Source organism: Drosophila bipectinata, chromosome 2R, assembly GCF_030179905.1.
Source record: "Drosophila bipectinata strain 14024-0381.07 chromosome 2R, DbipHiC1v2, whole genome shotgun sequence".
Lineage (NCBI taxonomy): Eukaryota > Metazoa > Arthropoda > Insecta > Diptera > Drosophilidae > Drosophila > Drosophila bipectinata.
The window spans coordinates 13,566,806-13,583,757 of record NC_091737.1 but is presented as its reverse complement, the minus strand read 5'-3'; the positions used below and the strand labels follow the sequence as shown (position 1 = coordinate 13,583,757).

Below are 16,952 nucleotides of genomic sequence, written 5' to 3'. Positions count from 1 at the left end.
ATTAATGTGTGTCACTTAATTAATTTCGAACGATCGGATAAGCGTTTTAAATAAATTAAGGTCTCGAGGTGATCGAAATCAAGTTGTTTTTTCATTGAATAATTTTTGTCGAGACCTGGGACCTGCGGACTGATTTGTAAGTTAATGGCATCTAAATTTTAGTGAACGAATGTAAATCAAACGGATAAAAATGCTAAATCAACAAATTTTGAGACAATATATGGAGTGCCAAGTTGTAGATTAGATGGGTGGGGATCGTATATTAAATCAACTCAAGATTGGACAAACTTGTCTTGATTTTCTAAGAAAAACCAGACCGCTTTCAATCATTTAGAGTGGTTTGTGTTAAGCCGTCACTTATCGATCAAAGGAAGGAATCAAATTTCAATTTATTTCTCAACTCTTTTCTTTTGCGAAAATTTTCTTTTCGGTTTTCCTCAATCATTCAATTCATTCAGTAACCCTCTTCGCAACATGACTTCCTCGGCATTTCCTGCGTCACTGGGGGTCATTGGAAGTGCACAAAAGGCCCTAATTCAATTTGAGTTCCATTAACGTAAACGCATTGCGTGGAAAACTCTTCAGACCGAAATCAGTTCAAATTAATTAAAAACTAAAAATAATAGAAAATGCCCGAAAAGAAAGCAAAACACGAACAAAAAATGCACTTCAATGTGTTTACAAAGGCAACAATGGAAAGTGCTTCAGCTCAAGTGGAAAACAAAAGCTAAATGAAAAAAAAAGATGTGTTTGATTCGATGAGGGGGTTGAAAATTCCCGTTTCCAGAGCAGTGGCGTTGGCGGCAGCTGGCAAAAGGGAAAGGGAAGGGGTAGCGTTAGGGCAGGGCACGTGGCGCATGCGCCTGCGCAAAGGCCTGCGCCTGCTTCTGCCAGGGATCTCGATTCGGGTCGGGATCATAAGCTGTTACATCCAGCAATCCATCTGTAATACAGTTACAACCTGAGATTGATGGGCCTGAGGGGATGAGGCAGGATGAGAAGTGACAGACTGTGACGAATTGCTGCTCCGGGCCCGATGCCAACCTCCCTCCCCACACGCTATATACTTTTTCGATCTTTTTTTTTCGGGATGCTAATGACAACGTCCCATTGATGTAATGCTTCTTGCCTGTCAGCGAGTATTAGCCTCATATTTCTCTTTTTTTTGTTTTTTGTTGCAACTGCAATTTTACACTAAATCGGGCAATTTTTTACCCAATTCGGGGATTCATTGTTTTCGTTTGACACTTTCTGGATTGATTGGCCTCATAAAAAAAAGACAGCAAGACAGGGTAGAATTAGTGAGATTAAAATCCTTATTTTTTTGCGGTTTTGGGATGCTTATTTTAATGCGATTTAATGGCAATTTGGGCACCTCGGGTAATTTTAAGCCATTTTTGGCCATTTTATTACCCTCGCCGACACATTAACTGCAGCTGTTGAAAATTTTACAACTCAGCACGCGACAATTGCTTGTCTTTTCGTCTGTCAGGACGAGGATCGGGATCCTTCGCCTTGCCCATTGTGCCTGCTGTGAGCCTTGCTGGGGAATTCTTGACGGTTTCGGGCCTATAACATATGGGCCCTAATCGATCGGTCGTGTGGCGTATGTATGTACTTTCCGGGGGGAAAAACGCCCTGACCCGGAGCGCCGTTGATTTTACGGCTGCTAGCGAAGCGCAAAGATCGTTGATCCATTTTGCACGCACTGCTGCCTCGAAACTGAAATCGAACTGCACTCCGCACTCCATCCAGCATGTATCTGTATGTCTGAGTATCTCTTGGATGCGTGGTAATCAAAATGATGATGTGAAAATATTTGCTCATCAAGCATGTCGTTTTCATTTCAGTCTTAAGTCTTGAGGCTTTCAGGGAAGCCCTAATGGCTCCATCTTGGCAACAGGTGAACAGGCTGCCGAATTTCTGGCTCTTTCTTCTCCTGACCCTAATTGTCATGGGCCACTGAAGCGCAGCGCCCAAGAGCCGATCATAATGTTGATTATCCGCTGAATGTGTGTAATTTTTGTGAAATTAATATCCGGTCGGCCTGACCTTGTACGCCTCTACGTTACCCCCACTACTCTTTTCACCTTTTCGCTGGCATTTCTCTTAATTACGTTGGAAAGCATTTATCAGCTTGGCGACAGTACAAGAACAACTGTGTCAACATATGTTCGAGTTCTTCATCTGTTGCCTTGCTATCTTTTGTGTTCTACTCGCAGATACAAAGATAGAAAGATACAATGCAAGCCGAGCTCTCACCCTGTTGAAATTCGCTACTGGGACGGCCTCGATTCGTGGGCCTCTTTAGCTCAGTGGCAGAGCACTGGTCTTGTAAACCAGGGGTCGTGAGTTCAATCCTCACAGGAGGCAATTCTAAAGCTGGGCTTTACTTTTGGAAAATCTTTTTATAACATGGTAAGTAAACGAGTAAATTATACCTCTGAAACTCTTTCTTTTGGAACTATCATGACAATCTATCCTTAGTTCTTCACTAAAATTCTTGATATTCTCAGGAACATTCCATTAAGTTGAACCCCTAAAGATAATATACACCTGTCACCTGCTTCAGGACGTGGAAACGCTCCAGAAATGCGATCCAGTTCCGCTTCCATTGCCACATTTAATTCGTTTAGCGAGTGAGACAATTTATGTTGTTTTGCGATCAGGGAACTGAAAAATGTTCTATGAACACGCACACCTCAGCCTTCGGAAAAACAAGAGCAGAGGACGTCTCCAGGTAGCTGGTCCAAGAGTTTTCTATATGTGGCATAAATTCAATTTTAATTGAGGTTACAAGCGGCTACTTGTTCACCCATCGAAATCTCATCTACTTGGCATAAATTACGGCTCACAACGACACTCCCGGTTTTTCTTACATTTTCAAGTGCCACAAAATGTAAAAATTTATAATGTTTGCTTTGGCCTTTTGCCCCGGCCTCCGCATCAATTACCAAACCAAACCGAAATCCCCGCTCGATCTCATTCTTGGAAAAGCGAGGAAAACCCAATGGCAAGTAGAGTTTTTCCAGCCACTTGCGGTCTTCCTTTCGTTGTTTATTTCGTTCGGGATGAAAAACCATAAAAAGTGGCCTCCATCAAGTGATTTTCTTTTTTTCCTTTCTTTTTATTTTTTTTTTATTTTTCGAGAGGAAGTGCTTCATTTTTTGTTTTTTTTTTGGCCCTTGACAGGCAACAAATATCTCTTCGATTCGGCGCATTCTTAGTCTTTTGTCTAGATCCGTCGGTGAAACGAAAGACTCAAGCGACGAACTTGTATGGAAATGAGCTAACAGCTTTCGGTGGATTTGGTAATAGACTCGCTCTAACGGTAAAGCACATTTCACTCGGCAGGCGAGGGTTTTTGATTTATCGCCACTGCCCTGCCTCACATTAGCTAATCGAAACGATATCAGCCCATAAAAAGTTTTGCAATTAGGAGACCAACCGGAGGGTTAAAACCCGAAAGTAGCGCACTTGAAGCGCGTGAGAGGCACAAGCGTAATCCCTTCTGTTATATTTTTTTTATATATTGCATGTCGCTTTAATTTTTATATAATTTTGATTTATGTCTGCTCTCGAATCGTGGCTCTGTGTATCTATTTTGGGTTGCCTTTAATGAAGGGAAATACAATCAACGCCAGCAACCCCTACGCATCAGGATACTACCCCCGATCTAGGGTAAAGGGTTTCCTTTTTGTTTTTTTGTGAGCACCGGGATTGTTGTGATCATTTTAATTGACTTTGCGCACGAGCGGACTCATCCGACCGAATCGGAGGAGATAAGAGCGGATCGAGGGGAAATTATTTAGATACCATGCCATATGTCGATGATGATGCAACTGGAGCAGCAGGCAAATGAGCAGTTTAAGATGCGCGTTGCAGTCGTTAAATCGGAAATCTCAGATGGAGACGGCAGCTGTCAAAATAGGCATAGACACCCACCGAAAATAAAGACGAGGGAGTGGAGTTCAATGCACTGGAACTCTATTAACCATTACGGTCTAACCCAATAAATCCTATTGCACTTTGCCAGGGGTCTCATGGCATCGCCTTTTACTCTCTCCCTCATGTAACAACACTCTTATTATCAGTGGTGGCAGAATATTTGGCTATTTTTTAGACCTTATAATAAATTGATTATAAAATGACATTTTTTTAGAGAAAATCTTACTTAAAGATAGTTTAACCTTTAGTTTTTAAGTTAAGCTTTCAATTTGTGGTCTCAATATTTTATAATATATATTTTAAATATTTTATAATATTTTTAACTTAAAATATTAAAACAAAACATCTTAATTATTGTACATACGTTGTGTTTAGAAATAGTTTCGATACTATAGAAGATAGTTAATTTTTATGTATTTCTAATAAATGAACAATAACTTAAACCTTTTGTTATGCTCAACTATTTTGAATTTTTTCCAATATTATATTTTATGTTTTTATTTTTAGAGCTGTCTAATAATATTTTTAGCTGTTTTATGGCTAAACTTACAAGAGAAACCGGGGGTGAGTTTACAACAGAGAGTGAGAGGCGGATTGTGAGTGTTTCGATGCCCGAGAGCGGCTTAGTGAGTTGCCACACGAAACGAGATACTCAGACATTGTTCAACCGTCGTCGCGATCGGATGTATCTTTCGGATTTCCATCGTCGACGTATCTTACGGATTCCGGTGATCAGAGCGCCTGCGTGAATTACAGACCTTCTTCCTTTCAGCCTGGAAGGAAATAAAACGTTGTGTGTGTTTATTTGTTTACCTTTGAAACTAAATTTCCTGCGTCCGCAAAGGAAGCCTTCATTGACAAAGGAAACGCACAAAGGAAATACAAATCATAAATAAAAATTAAACAAACAGCAAACGGAAATAATTAAGCAAACCAAAATTAAATTAAATAAATTGCAACAAATCTGTGCCGCTTGCGCTTTAGTAACGGCACCATAGCGATTTAAAGTCGTGCAACCAAACAATCGGCTTAAACATTGACATCATTGATTTATGCCTCAAGTGTAAATAATTCGCACAATACAATAAAACCAAATTGAGGCTTTCCACCCTCCTTCTTCTGGCCACAAATCCACACCAATCAAATGCAATGAAATGAAATGTTGCCATTGATTTGTGCACATTGCCATTGTTCAATTGTTGGTTGATTTTAAACTGAGGATCCGTACTTAAGTTGGTAAGTAGTTTTCATCGTTCGCAACAATGCCAGCAAATGAAGAGCGGAAGAATCGATCGCGGAAAGCGAAAGGTTAAGCAGCGATCGATTGTCACCGGTATTAGTGCATTCTAAGACACAGTGCGACCTCTTTAAAGAGAACGGGGTCACATCACATCAATAATAATAATGATGATGGGGCAATTTTCGCTTCGCTTAGTTTTCTGTCTGAGATTGTAGAAGGCCGCCACTCCTCTACTAAAGATCTTGGCACTTGTCTTGCATAATCCCCAAAGATGGTGGAAACCTTTTCTTATCATCACAAAAACTGGCAGGAAAATTGAAATCTCATAAATAATTTACCCCGCAATCCATTAAAACGCGATTTGTTTTACTGATGGGCCCCCCAGATAAGCCAATCTCCCCAGTTTTTTCGCTAATTATGCCATAACCAAGTTCAAAGTATCGCGCAAAAACTGATTCACTGATGAGGTCGGAATTCCTAACAACAAATTCTACCAATCGGCCGGCCACAATCAATCAGTCAAATATGACTCGATCTCTGACCATATAATTACATATTAGATTTTTGCGGTTGAATCAGAACCTTTGATTGAGATTCCGACGTGAAATGCACTGGGTGGCAGGTTCTTGGTATAAGGTCGTATCTCTCTGTCTTGATTCAGCACCCATCTCGTTTTTGTCATTAATTTTAATTAGATATTTCCTTTTGGGAATCGATGGCTGCATTTGAATAACAATTGACCGGTCTAACCGAATTGTGTGTTCATTGAAATGCCAAACCCTTTATCGGCAGGATGTCTTTGGGGTCTCTAGAGTATTATTTACATATTCTTCGAATTCCGCGTTCGTCTTTGACTTTTGTCTGCTTTTCTTTCGATGTGTTCAATGCTAACAACCTAATCAAAGATTGTTTTTTTGGTATTTCTTGGATATGTAAATTTTGTGGATGACTGTATTTTATTTTTATGTGGGTTTCATGTCGTGATTTCTGGCGACCGTGCCGACAGAGATGCATCAACGCATTACTACTGCTGACTGGTGGCTGACTTTTGTTTCTGTTCACCCCACCGCAGCATCAAAGTGGGAATAGAAAGCCGAGATTCGGAAAGATAACTTTGCATACATCACCATCGTGTGTTTGTTAACTTTTTAGTCTAACTGTTTCTTGGTTTTTTTTTTTTGGTTGCGGTTTTCACTTTCATTCAGAGGGCACTGTGGAACAATTAAAATGAGAGCTGCGAATCTCTATTTGAGATATAAACCAAGCCATACATTGATTTCGATTTCGCTTTCGTTCGATCATATATCCGATAGCGATGGCCAAGGCAATTTGCACTTTCCTATAGCACCTAATCGCAGGCCGACTTTCTAGAATTGATTTGCATAAGTGATTTGTCCAGTGCGGGGACTTTCGCGACCCCAATATTTGCATCTCGACCAGAAGCAGCTGACATTCTAACTGTGAACAATAATATTCGTAGCTCTCGACTGGGGCAGATAATAATTGTTCAGTGGAAATGATGGGCAATTATCAACTGACATGGCAACAGCTGCTAAACAAATGACTGACTGTACAGTGTTTACTCGAGAGCAACAACAATAGTTTTGTAAATATTTTGGATTGCGATAATTGTAATATTATATGCTACAAAAAAAAAGGTTAGAGGAAGAGCTCAGTGACATAACACCAGAGATTGTTAGAACCACTAATCAAATAAACAAAACAATGACCTTTCTTTGAATTCCCCCAAAGTCATGATAATAAAGAAAGGCATAAACCCCGAAAAAACAAACAAAGAAATTTCCATATTGATGTCAAGTCCATTAAGCAGGTTCTTAGCCAGTTGCTGGTATTACCATCTTAACCTGGCCGGGTCCATTTCGTTGGCCATGTCGCCAGAGACAGAGCCGGAGCAGCAGCCTCCGAGGCGATTAAAATTATCAATGTCGGGGCTGCGTTTTTTGTGACACTTGTGCACATAACACAAAATAATGCCCGACAATCCAAGCCAATTGTCAAGCTGGGCCAATTCGTATCTATTCGAGCGTGTTGTCAGTGGCTGCGAGAAATATTTTAGCTCGTAAATTACCCAAAAAAACACACACGGCAGCGCAGGTGTTGGGAAACTACGACCGGACGAGGGTTAAGGTTTAAACATTAGAGACAAGATAGAAAAAACAGCAAAACAAACCTAATTTGGCATCAAGCCCTCTGGCCAAATGTTTATTCATAAAGGTTATTAATAATACAAAAATGTTACAGAAACGGAATCAAGCCAATTTTTATAATTATTTTAGCCTTGTATTTAGTTTTTGGTAAAAAAAAATAAAATAAACTAAAAAAAAATGATCATAGGCAAATTGCCTCCTGTGAGGATTGAACTCACGACCCCTGGTTTACAAGACCAGTGCTCTGCCACTGAGCTAAAGAGGCTCTGTTAAGCGGGCGGCAAAAGCGCTATACAACTAACCCCTGTTAGAACAGTTCTTACATCTGGGCAAAAGTTAACAGAGAGTCATTAACAGAGATACTGTTAGGCAAATTCCTAACAGCTTCTACTGGCAATTTCTCATTTGCATTAACCGAATCGTCACAGTTCGGAGCTTTGGATCAAGTTATTATAAGTATTCAAACATATGTGTACTTTGAAATAACTATATATATTAGAACCAGGTGTCATCTCCATTTAAGTAATTGAGCAAAACAATTTTGCATTGTTCGCTGGCTTGTGGGCGCGCGCACTGAGCTCATCTCGAAACAATTTTGTAGGCGCGTACCTTCCATAAGAAAGAAATAAAGCTAAACCAACATAAAGGGGGCGGGTTAGATAACGCCCCCCCACCAGATACAAGACTAAGATGGGGAACTGTAAAAATTTTGATTCGATTTCTGTGCATTGAATTTACATAAAAGCCCGCATTGGATGTGTGGGCCGATGGCTTTGGAATACGCAACAATCGACCACCGGCATCCAAATGGTCTGCATTTGATTTATGGCTAATGGAAGATCCGATTGAGATCTCTGCTGATTGGAATTTATTGCGAAAAATCATCAGAATCCCCGTTTTAGATCGAAGCCACACCGATCCCGTGGGACCTTGGCGACATCGATCTGATCGGTGGCCAAGAAGCACTGGGAAATGGATAAAAAGCAGAATAAACTTGTCATCATTTCGCCGGTTTTTGGGTCATTTTGTGTGTTGTGTCTTGGCTAGACCGGAATCGACGCAGCACTCGAACAAGTTTCACTTGCCACCAAGAGGCCGTTCCAGTTGCGTGGCCATCAGCATCGAAATTGCAATTTGCAACTTGAATTTTAGAGGAGTAACAGTTATACCGCAAACGCGGTTCTCAATTCGCGGCTTGTTCTTGACTGGAAAAAACATTGTTTAGCTACCTTGGCTTAAATTGCTTCATAAACTTGGCTTTTTGTCGTGTTACCGCGGCCAGTTTCACTCCCCTAAGTTGGCTTAAAACGCCGGAAACGCGCTCAACATGAATTCTAAAATGAAAATGATTACAGAGCTCACTGTACTCTGGCTAATGGAGATGGCAGCGTGAGATATTAGCTGGGGTTTTAAATAGTCTAATCTAGTGATTAAATAAAATATATGGCGTTGTGCTTAGCCTACAAAGAAATAGGAAAAATTAACACAAATACTGAAATAGCATACTTTAGTCTTTTCAGGCTTATATAAAGTCTAAGCTCAAGTTAAAAATTAGTTTAATTATAGCTACCTTTTTGCCCAAATTCCTCCCTCACGTAACCAACTCTAATAACTTGATTATGGAGTACTACTACTTGTTCTTGGTCTGGTTGCGCTTCAGTGGCTCTACTTATTGCGCCCACATGTTCGGGAGGAGACCCAGGGACCGGGGCCTGAGAAGCACCTGAGAGCCTTGTCTTTTTGTTGTTCGCTGCACTTGCTCTCGTTCCTATTGAGCCAGAGAAGACCCTCTGGGTCTCTGGGAGTTGGCCACGCAAATTGAAGAATAATAATTACATGCATATAACTTGGCTCTCATACTGCATGCATACCTATGTATATATAGTAGTTGGGTATGTAGAAGAGGGTATAGTTGAACGATCTTCATGCTTGACAGACTTTTCCCACAGCCAATTGAGAATTGTAACTGACACTCCTCGGCTGCAATTCGGTGAGTGGTAGATTCCTGCCATCATGATGTCCCCCTAATTTCATCTCATTAGCAAAGCGTTCTAACAAAGTACAATCAGCCGGGAGATGGATGGATTCAAATCAAGTTGCTAATGTGCGACGAGTACTTGTCAGAGTTCTCACTCAACTTGTTCTAGTCTTTCTTTATTTTTCGTGGTCTGTTTATGTCCGGATTGGGGCCCACAATTAAGCATTAAAGCGAAATTAGATTAATGATAGGCCCACATTGGGCAAGCCGCACTTCCCTCTTACCTCTCACCTCTTGGTGGGGGTCTTTTCTAGTTCCTGCCTCAACACGCAACACACGGCGGGATAGGCCCCAAAAAGATCTTGTTCTGAAGCTAAGGTTTTTGTAGAACGATGCTCAAGGCAGTGCCAGCATAATAATTAGGCTTCAAGACTAATGACTTTCCCAGTTTATCTTGAAGGCAAAACACTACAATGTTAAATAGATAGAGATACAGATATAAAGATACTCGTTAGAGGAATATCAAATATCTGTATAGGATTTAAATTCCAACTCCATTAACAATTATTTTCAAATTAGTGTAGAAAGACTTTCACACTCTTTTGTGGCCAAGAAGCTCTCTAACAGATCAATCGCAAGTACTTTTCTTTTAGAACTTTTCCCCTGGCTTTTTTGTGTTTAGCACCCAATAAAAAACAAAGTAACGGTTTGGCAGTAGTATCTTTGCTTTGTAAGATACATTTTGTATGTCACATGTATCTATGACAATTACAGTATGAATGGAGCGCTTTGTCTTCGAGTGCCGACAAAGGCAAAAAAGACAAACAAGTGAAAAGCCACGGAAAACATGGAAAAGAGCAGTCGCCGTGGTTGTTTGGGTTTCTTGTGCCTTTGCCGGCACATTAAGTAATGTGATCTATGCAACCTCATCCGCCATCCACAAGATACAATCTCGAGTGTGTGTATGTGTGTATCTTGCGGCTATGCAAAATCTGCATATCGAATACATTTCTTTGTTGGGCTACTCCACCACCGAAAGTGCGTTGCCACAAAACTCATTTGCATGTGATCCGCATTTCTCTTTCCGCCTCACTTTTCTGATTTCTGGCAGCAATATGAATGAGTGACCGAATGATGAAAGGGAAGTCCAGAAGGATGAGCGAATGGTTCTAATTAAATCGGCTTCAGCGAAACGTAAATGTAACGTGCCAAAGTTGTTAAAACCGGCGAACCGAAAATTGCAGGCCAATTGTTTTTGCCAGGCCAGGCGGAACACGAAATTAAACTGACTCTGAAGGCTTTTTATGTCTAGGAGTGTAATTGAGGGCCTGTCCACTTGCCAGTGTGATAAGTTGAAAGGGCAAATGTCGTCTCAAGATGGTAACTGATAGTTTCTGTATCTCATTTTTTACTTGCAGAGCTCCATAAAGCCAAGTCTGCCATCATGGACACCGGAAGCGTGGTTAGTGAACCGATTTCCGCGCATCATCGCGCCTTCGCCAAACAGAAGTCCGCGTCCATGGTGAGTTAACACACGATTGAAATAGATATAATATATGAAAAATATGAAAAACCTATGCACCCGGTCCATTGTGTAAGGTCTAACTTAACATAATTAATGCAACAACCCAGCCCCAGCCCCGTGCCGCCCCGCGTATTGTCTGTGATTCGATTATGTAAGTGCGCGAATACTATATCTCCGCTAATTAGATATTGACACGCACAGCCCCCTCGACAGACAGACATCGGGGCATTTAAGCATTAGCTTAAAAGTGAGCTGAAAGCACTCACCCCAAATACTTTGCATCGCTACACGCTAGAAAGTTGTCGAAAATGAAATTCGCAAAATGGCAAAACATAAATCTGCGATTACAGGGGAATACCTTACAAAAAATAGCCGAGACAAGGCTTAAACAGAAGATTGATTGCACTATGTACTGGTGCAAAAACCGATCTTTCCAAAATTATCATGTAAAAGGTCATTTACCCATCACAAAATTCAATTAAATATTTGTCCTGACTCGAATCTGTTAGTTTCCCAAACAACAAACTTAAATGCATATTAATAAAGCATAAAAAAATACAAAATAAACATGTTTACAAATGCAATTTACAACAATTAATTGCAAATCCACATGAATGCATTTTTAAGCAACACTTTCACGCAGTCCACAATGCAAAGTCATTCAAGCCATTTGGGAGTTGTGAGTTGCATTCAACCGATCGGTAGTTCGAATATCTTGGGTGTGAAATATTGCCTGGGAATTTGTATTTATTTGCGGGGGAAGTGAGTGTAGAGTTATGGCATCATCTGGAGCAGATTTGGCAATTTTTTCAACGCCAAAGAAAGTTTGTGTTTATAAATGTAGCACTTATGATCCTACTAATCTTTGGCTCTTTGACCGCAATCATCATTTGACCAATAAGTTGGCCTTTTGTTTGGTAAACACATACCTCCATTTTTTGGGAGAGGGGGCTGCTTAGCAAATTAGTAGAAAGAAGTCCGACACCACAATGAAACTTTCACCCGCAGTGAAATGATTGAAAGCAAAAGTGAGTGACGAATGTGTTTTGTTTGGGATGTTTTGGGTCTGAGGCTCAGACTCTGAGCTTGTGCTTGTGGATGCTTCAAAATCAACATCAACATCCAACATTGATGCGAATCATTAACTGACAGGTGTTTAGTCATTTGTAATGATCCATCTATAAATACACCCAGTAAATTGGCCATAACCAAAGACCGAACAAACAACTCCCCCAGTTATGAAGTAATCATTACTGTCAGACCGAAACGAAATCGATACCTTTTCCTTTTCCTTAGCCGATGTTCCCTTCGAAACCGCACCCCGTGTTCAAAAATGCATTTCGCACCCTTCTTTGAACAGATTTCCTTATTACTACGGTCTACGGTCAATTAATTCCTTCCACAAAATTACTTCAATTACTCAACGCAAAGGCACTCCGAGAGCTGTTAATGAAATTCAGCTCGTAACTCGTAAAATATGCAAATTAATTTATGATCTGAGAGAAAAGTCAAGAAATTTAAGACTAAGATCCTCGGTGACAGGAAATTCTCACGTTCTCCCTGCGAAGTGGACAATGTCCAGTCGTATTATTAATTTTGTTCAATTTTTTTTTTCAAGAGAACTGCAACTTTCTTAGGGTAATTGTGAAAAAAAAGGGTTGCAGGGGTTGCAGATTAGGGTTTGTCCGGAAGGTGGTTGTTGCATTTTCCATAAGAATGTAGAATTGCAGCTGATAAAGGATCTTGTAACGGTTCTTGATCCTTCAATGGGGGTGAAATACAAATTCTAAGAGTTTGCCTTAGGGGAATTATTCATTGTCTGAAATATTGTTAAACGGAAACCAAAGAAAGGTTTCTAATGATTTAAGATCTATTAACAAAAAATGTTAATCATGGGAATATATTATTTTGAAAGCTATTTGAGCGCCAAAGCAACAGGTTCCCCAAAAAAGCTTTCTGGCCCCAAAGCTTGCCCCAAAACCCACCCATTTTCAACTCAGTCGAACTCAACACATCAGCTGATGTGCCATCGTGCATAAACCGAAACTTTGTTTATAATACCTTCTATTTTTTCCCCCAAGTGTTTGTTATTTGTGCAAAAATTAAATAATATTTTAATAAATATTACCAGTGATAAGCAATACCTCTGATTAAGTGTAATAGATGTGATAGCCGAAAGACTGTACCCGAAACGAACAACTAAAAGTGCTCAATTATCAGTAATTTAACAAATTAGGAAGTTAATCAGATGCCATAAGCCAGTTGAATATTGATCAACTGATATATATATATACGAGAATAGGTGAAGACTGTATCGTACTTTTATACGATACAGTGAGCAAATAGCAAATACAAATAAAATGAGCAAATACAGTGAGTAAAAATATAGTGAGCAAATAGAAATCTAAACTAGCCAGGCAAACCAATTGCAAACGAAGTCCAACCGATTAGAAACGATCCCCACACAGCTGGTCTGAAATGAGAATCGTCGGCGGCAGTATGATTTCAGCCCTCAAGCGGCTTTCATCAGTTGGAAGCCCCTCTATCTTGGCCAGTAATATCCGATCTTTGAGCACCTTTGGAACCATGAGTCTGCCCGACCGGAAGCCATTCTCCCCAGATTTTTTCTTTCGACAAGTATGTTAGCTACCCAAGTCTCAATATAGAAACTAATTAGATATCGTTTTAAAATTCAAACAGCTTTTCGATACAGAAAGTAGCACTTATAGTTACCTGTTGGCCGATTTGAAAAACGGGGAAGCTGTGATCATAGATCCTGTTTTGGAGCAGGCGAAACGTGATGCTCAGCTGGTGAAAGACTTGGGCTTTCAGTTGAAATATGCGAGTGAGTGTTTGGAATCTGCTATCAGATGGATGGATAGATAATTTCATCATGTATTCCGTTCATTTCAAAAGTCAACACCCACATGCATGCGGATCACATTACGGGCAGCGGATGGCTGAGGAAACTGACGGGTTGTCAGTCCGTAATTGCCGCAGCCAGTGGAGCCAAGGCAGATCGTCACCTGAAAGAGGGAGATCGCATTGATTTCGGCACCCATGTAATAGACACATTGGCCACTCCGGGACACACAAATGGCTGCATGAGCTATGTGATCAAGGATCAGGGCTGTGTCTTCACTGGGGATACACTGTTGATTCGGGGATGTGGACGCACCGATTTCCAGGAGGGAAGTCCCCGTCATCTATATGAGAACGTTCATGGCAAGATCTTTACGTTGCCCGAGAACTTCCGTATTTATCCGGCCCATGATTACAAGTGAGTGTATTTTGGGGAATTATAAGATCTGTGTCTTATAACTCTGCACTTCCAGAGGTCAAATGGAGAGCAGTGTCTGGGAGGAGAAACGCTATAATCCCAGACTTACCAAGGATCTGGAAGAGTTTATAAAGATCATGGACAACCTGAATTTGCCATATCCCAAGAAGATAGGTGGGAATATCAGAAATGTATAGTTTTTTCTTAATATTAAAGAAAAAATATTTTTAGATGCTTCTTTGCCGGCCAACCGGGAGTGCGGAGTATATGATATTCCCAAGGAGTGAACTGAAAACTATACACCTTCAAAGACTTCATATAGGCAGCTTATATGATAATGTTGCTATTATAATCTACAAAATAAACATATACACTTTTTTTTATCAATATCAAAACACGTCTCTTACTCTCAAAATAATAGTTTGGTTTAAGTAAATAAACTCAATTCGTTTTCGCTTTTATTTCTTGTAGACCATTCTGAATCCGAAGGGTTGTGGCAGTGCCGTCAAGTACAGTCTTCACTCGGCTGCAGAGAACAACCAGGAGTCGTGCAGTACCACCACGACCACCCACAGTTCCACCACGGGAAGAAGGCGAAAGGGTGGCTCTTTGGGCGGAACACTCTCCTCTCGATCCACGAGGAGCGAGTCGAAGGAGTTGAGATCGGCGCTACAGGACCGCGAGGCAGTTATCCAGAATTTGCGTATCCAGCTCTGCTTGGGAAAGCTGCCACGCCCCACTGGACCGCCCCTCGATGAGTCGGAAAAGCCAGCGGCCGAACAGAAACTAAACAGACTCAAAGCCGAAGCCGAAAATAAACGCATTAAGATCAAGAATCTGAAAAGTGCTCTGGAGAAACTTGATATCACAGAGTAAGTGTCTCACATAAGCCTTTTGGAAAAAGTAATCCTAAATCCCATTTAATCCACAGCAACATAGACATTCGCATCAGACAAGCCGAATTGGAATACGCTCTTGGGCGGGAGGAGCTCCAAATGCTTTCGATCGTGGAGGAGGCTCGTGCCCTGCAAGCCCGCCTGGAGAAGTCCAAGCCCGAAGCCCAAACCCTCTACAATATTATCAGTTCGGGAGTATCCCTAAGTCTACATGCCGTTCATGCCACCTCTGGCCGGTGGGCAGCCCAACAACGAACGGATCAGCCAGGATTCTACGTGGAATGGGCCCTCGAGGGTGATGGTCTCTACAAGGGAGACCGCATCTTGGAGATAAATGGTCGCCTCGTCACTGGCAAGTCCAAAGAGGAGCTGCAGAAGCAAGTGGGCAACTCGGGAAAATGCCAAATGGTAGTGCTGCGAAAGAAATCAGTAGCCATTCCCCAGAAGCAGCTGGACCAAGAGAAGGAGAACAATATGCGGTTGCAGCATCGTATTTCCTATCTAGAAGAGCAGGTCCGTGAGCTCCAGACCGTCAAGGAGCAGCCGCACCAGCAGCCTCCGAATCAGCCACTCCACCAACAACAGCAGCAGGCATCCTCCAATCAATCCCAGCACGTAACCAGCATCAGTATATCCTCACCTCCCTCCACGCCGCCCGAGAAACCCCTAATCTTCCAGCGGGGCAACTACATTACCACCTTAGTGGGTGGCAAGCCCATCGAACTGATGGGCGAAGAGCCCACCAAGACCCCTGTAGGACATGTGACTAAGACCCTCATCAAGGAGAACACTCACATTGATCTCAGGGAGCGTCTGCCGCATATGTACTCCATGCCCTCCAAGTCGTTGTCCGCCTCGAAGATTTCCATTAATAGCGATTCAGCGTACATGCAGCATCATCGTCGGGAAAAGGAGCGACACAGGGAGCGACAGCACCGCGATCGTCCAAGAGATCCCCTCCAGCAGCAGCAGCAGCTGCACCGGGAGCACTTGATGAGCGCACATGCACGCAGTGTGGAGCATCTGAACCAGTACAATGGGTAGGTTTAGGAAGAAACTGATCTAGACTAGTTATCTAATAGTATTTTTATTATTCAGAATCGATCGCCGCCGGGACACCCCTGGACGTCAAAGCGACGCCCACACTCTACGCCCTCGTCTTCCCAGCGACATGAGGAGTGTCAAGTCCCTGGACTTTGATAGCGAGAACGAATCGAAGCCACCGACTGAGAGCCGCACCACTCGACCCACTCCCCCCAAGAAACCTTTGCGCCTTTCCCTCCAAAGAGCCCAAAGTCTGCAAACGGTGGAACTTCATCCCAACGCCGATCTCGAAAGGAAGCGACCCATGAAGCGGGTCCACCACAATAACAACAACAGCAAGGGCGGAGTATCTCCTACGGATGAGGGTCATACCATGCTCATCGAGAACTGCAGTCCCATGCACACAGCCTCCCTGGGCAGGCACAAGCTGATCTGAATGCAAAGACCCCAAAAACAAAACTTATAAATATAACTAGCTTAACCTTCAATCACCAGTTGGTGTTTGAACCAAAAAACAGGCGGATATGTGCAAAATTATAATTAGCAATATACTATACCCTTACGAAACTACCATTAAGTGGGTAGTTTAGTTTAATGGCTTAGTTTTAGTACTTACATTCTACATTCTTACAAATACATATCGATAAGTAGGGCTTGGCTATTATCTGGTAGTAGTATTGGAAAAAAACGTATATAATTGAGCGTTTATTATTGTATGAAACTATATGACGATTATATTAGCACAATTTTTCAATGTGAATACACGAATAATTTCACTTTACTCTGCTTATTTTGTTTTGATTGATCATTTACGGCCTGCTGGAGGAATTTAATATAAGAGGAGGTGTGGCTTACTGAGAAAAGGGGGGTTGT

At 41.6% G+C, this 16,952-nt stretch overlaps 2 protein-coding genes and 2 non-coding genes across 4 annotated transcripts; 3 read left to right on the top strand and 1 right to left on the bottom strand.

Annotated features, from left to right (window-relative positions):
• Positions 1-2,301: 2,301 nt before the first annotated feature.
• On the top strand, positions 2,302-2,373 carry TRNAT-UGU (transfer RNA threonine (anticodon UGU)). The gene has a single exon. It is a non-coding gene; the product is annotated as a tRNA-Thr (tRNA).
• Positions 2,374-4,782: 2,409 nt separating this feature from the next.
• sprt (PDZ domain-containing protein sprite) lies at positions 4,783-16,860 on the top strand. Its single transcript, XM_070278384.1, has 5 exons — positions 4,783-5,184; positions 10,755-10,856; positions 14,611-15,011; positions 15,071-16,075; positions 16,134-16,860. The coding sequence occupies exons 2-5, from the start codon at positions 10,779-10,781 to the stop codon at positions 16,513-16,515; spliced, it is 1,866 nt and encodes a 621-aa protein (XP_070134485.1). The 5' UTR covers positions 4,783-5,184; positions 10,755-10,778; the 3' UTR covers positions 16,516-16,860.
• TRNAT-UGU (transfer RNA threonine (anticodon UGU)) lies at positions 7,550-7,621 on the bottom strand. The gene has a single exon. It is a non-coding gene; the product is annotated as a tRNA-Thr (tRNA).
• LOC108131801 (persulfide dioxygenase ETHE1, mitochondrial) lies at positions 12,893-14,525 on the top strand. Its single transcript, XM_017250860.3, has 5 exons — positions 12,893-13,496; positions 13,560-13,704; positions 13,776-14,139; positions 14,195-14,313; positions 14,371-14,525. The coding sequence occupies exons 1-5, from the start codon at positions 13,338-13,340 to the stop codon at positions 14,424-14,426; spliced, it is 843 nt and encodes a 280-aa protein (XP_017106349.2). The 5' UTR covers positions 12,893-13,337; the 3' UTR covers positions 14,427-14,525.
• Positions 16,861-16,952: the final 92 nt, after the last annotated feature.

Coding starts and splice junctions, on each gene's coding strand:
- sprt (XM_070278384.1), top strand. CDS start 10,779: ATGGACACCGGAAGCGTGGTTAGTGAACCGATTTCCGCGCATCATCGC. Junction 15,012..15,070: donor GAGAAACTTGATATCACAGA/GTAAGTGTCTCA, acceptor TTTAATCCACAG/CAACATAGACATTCGCATCA. Junction 16,076..16,133: donor CATCTGAACCAGTACAATGG/GTAGGTTTAGGA, acceptor TTTATTATTCAG/AATCGATCGCCGCCGGGACA.
- LOC108131801 (XM_017250860.3), top strand. CDS start 13,338: ATGAGAATCGTCGGCGGCAGTATGATTTCAGCCCTCAAGCGGCTTTCA. Junction 13,497..13,559: donor CAGATTTTTTCTTTCGACAA/GTATGTTAGCTA, acceptor AAATTCAAACAG/CTTTTCGATACAGAAAGTAG. Junction 14,314..14,370: donor GCCATATCCCAAGAAGATAG/GTGGGAATATCA, acceptor AAATATTTTTAG/ATGCTTCTTTGCCGGCCAAC.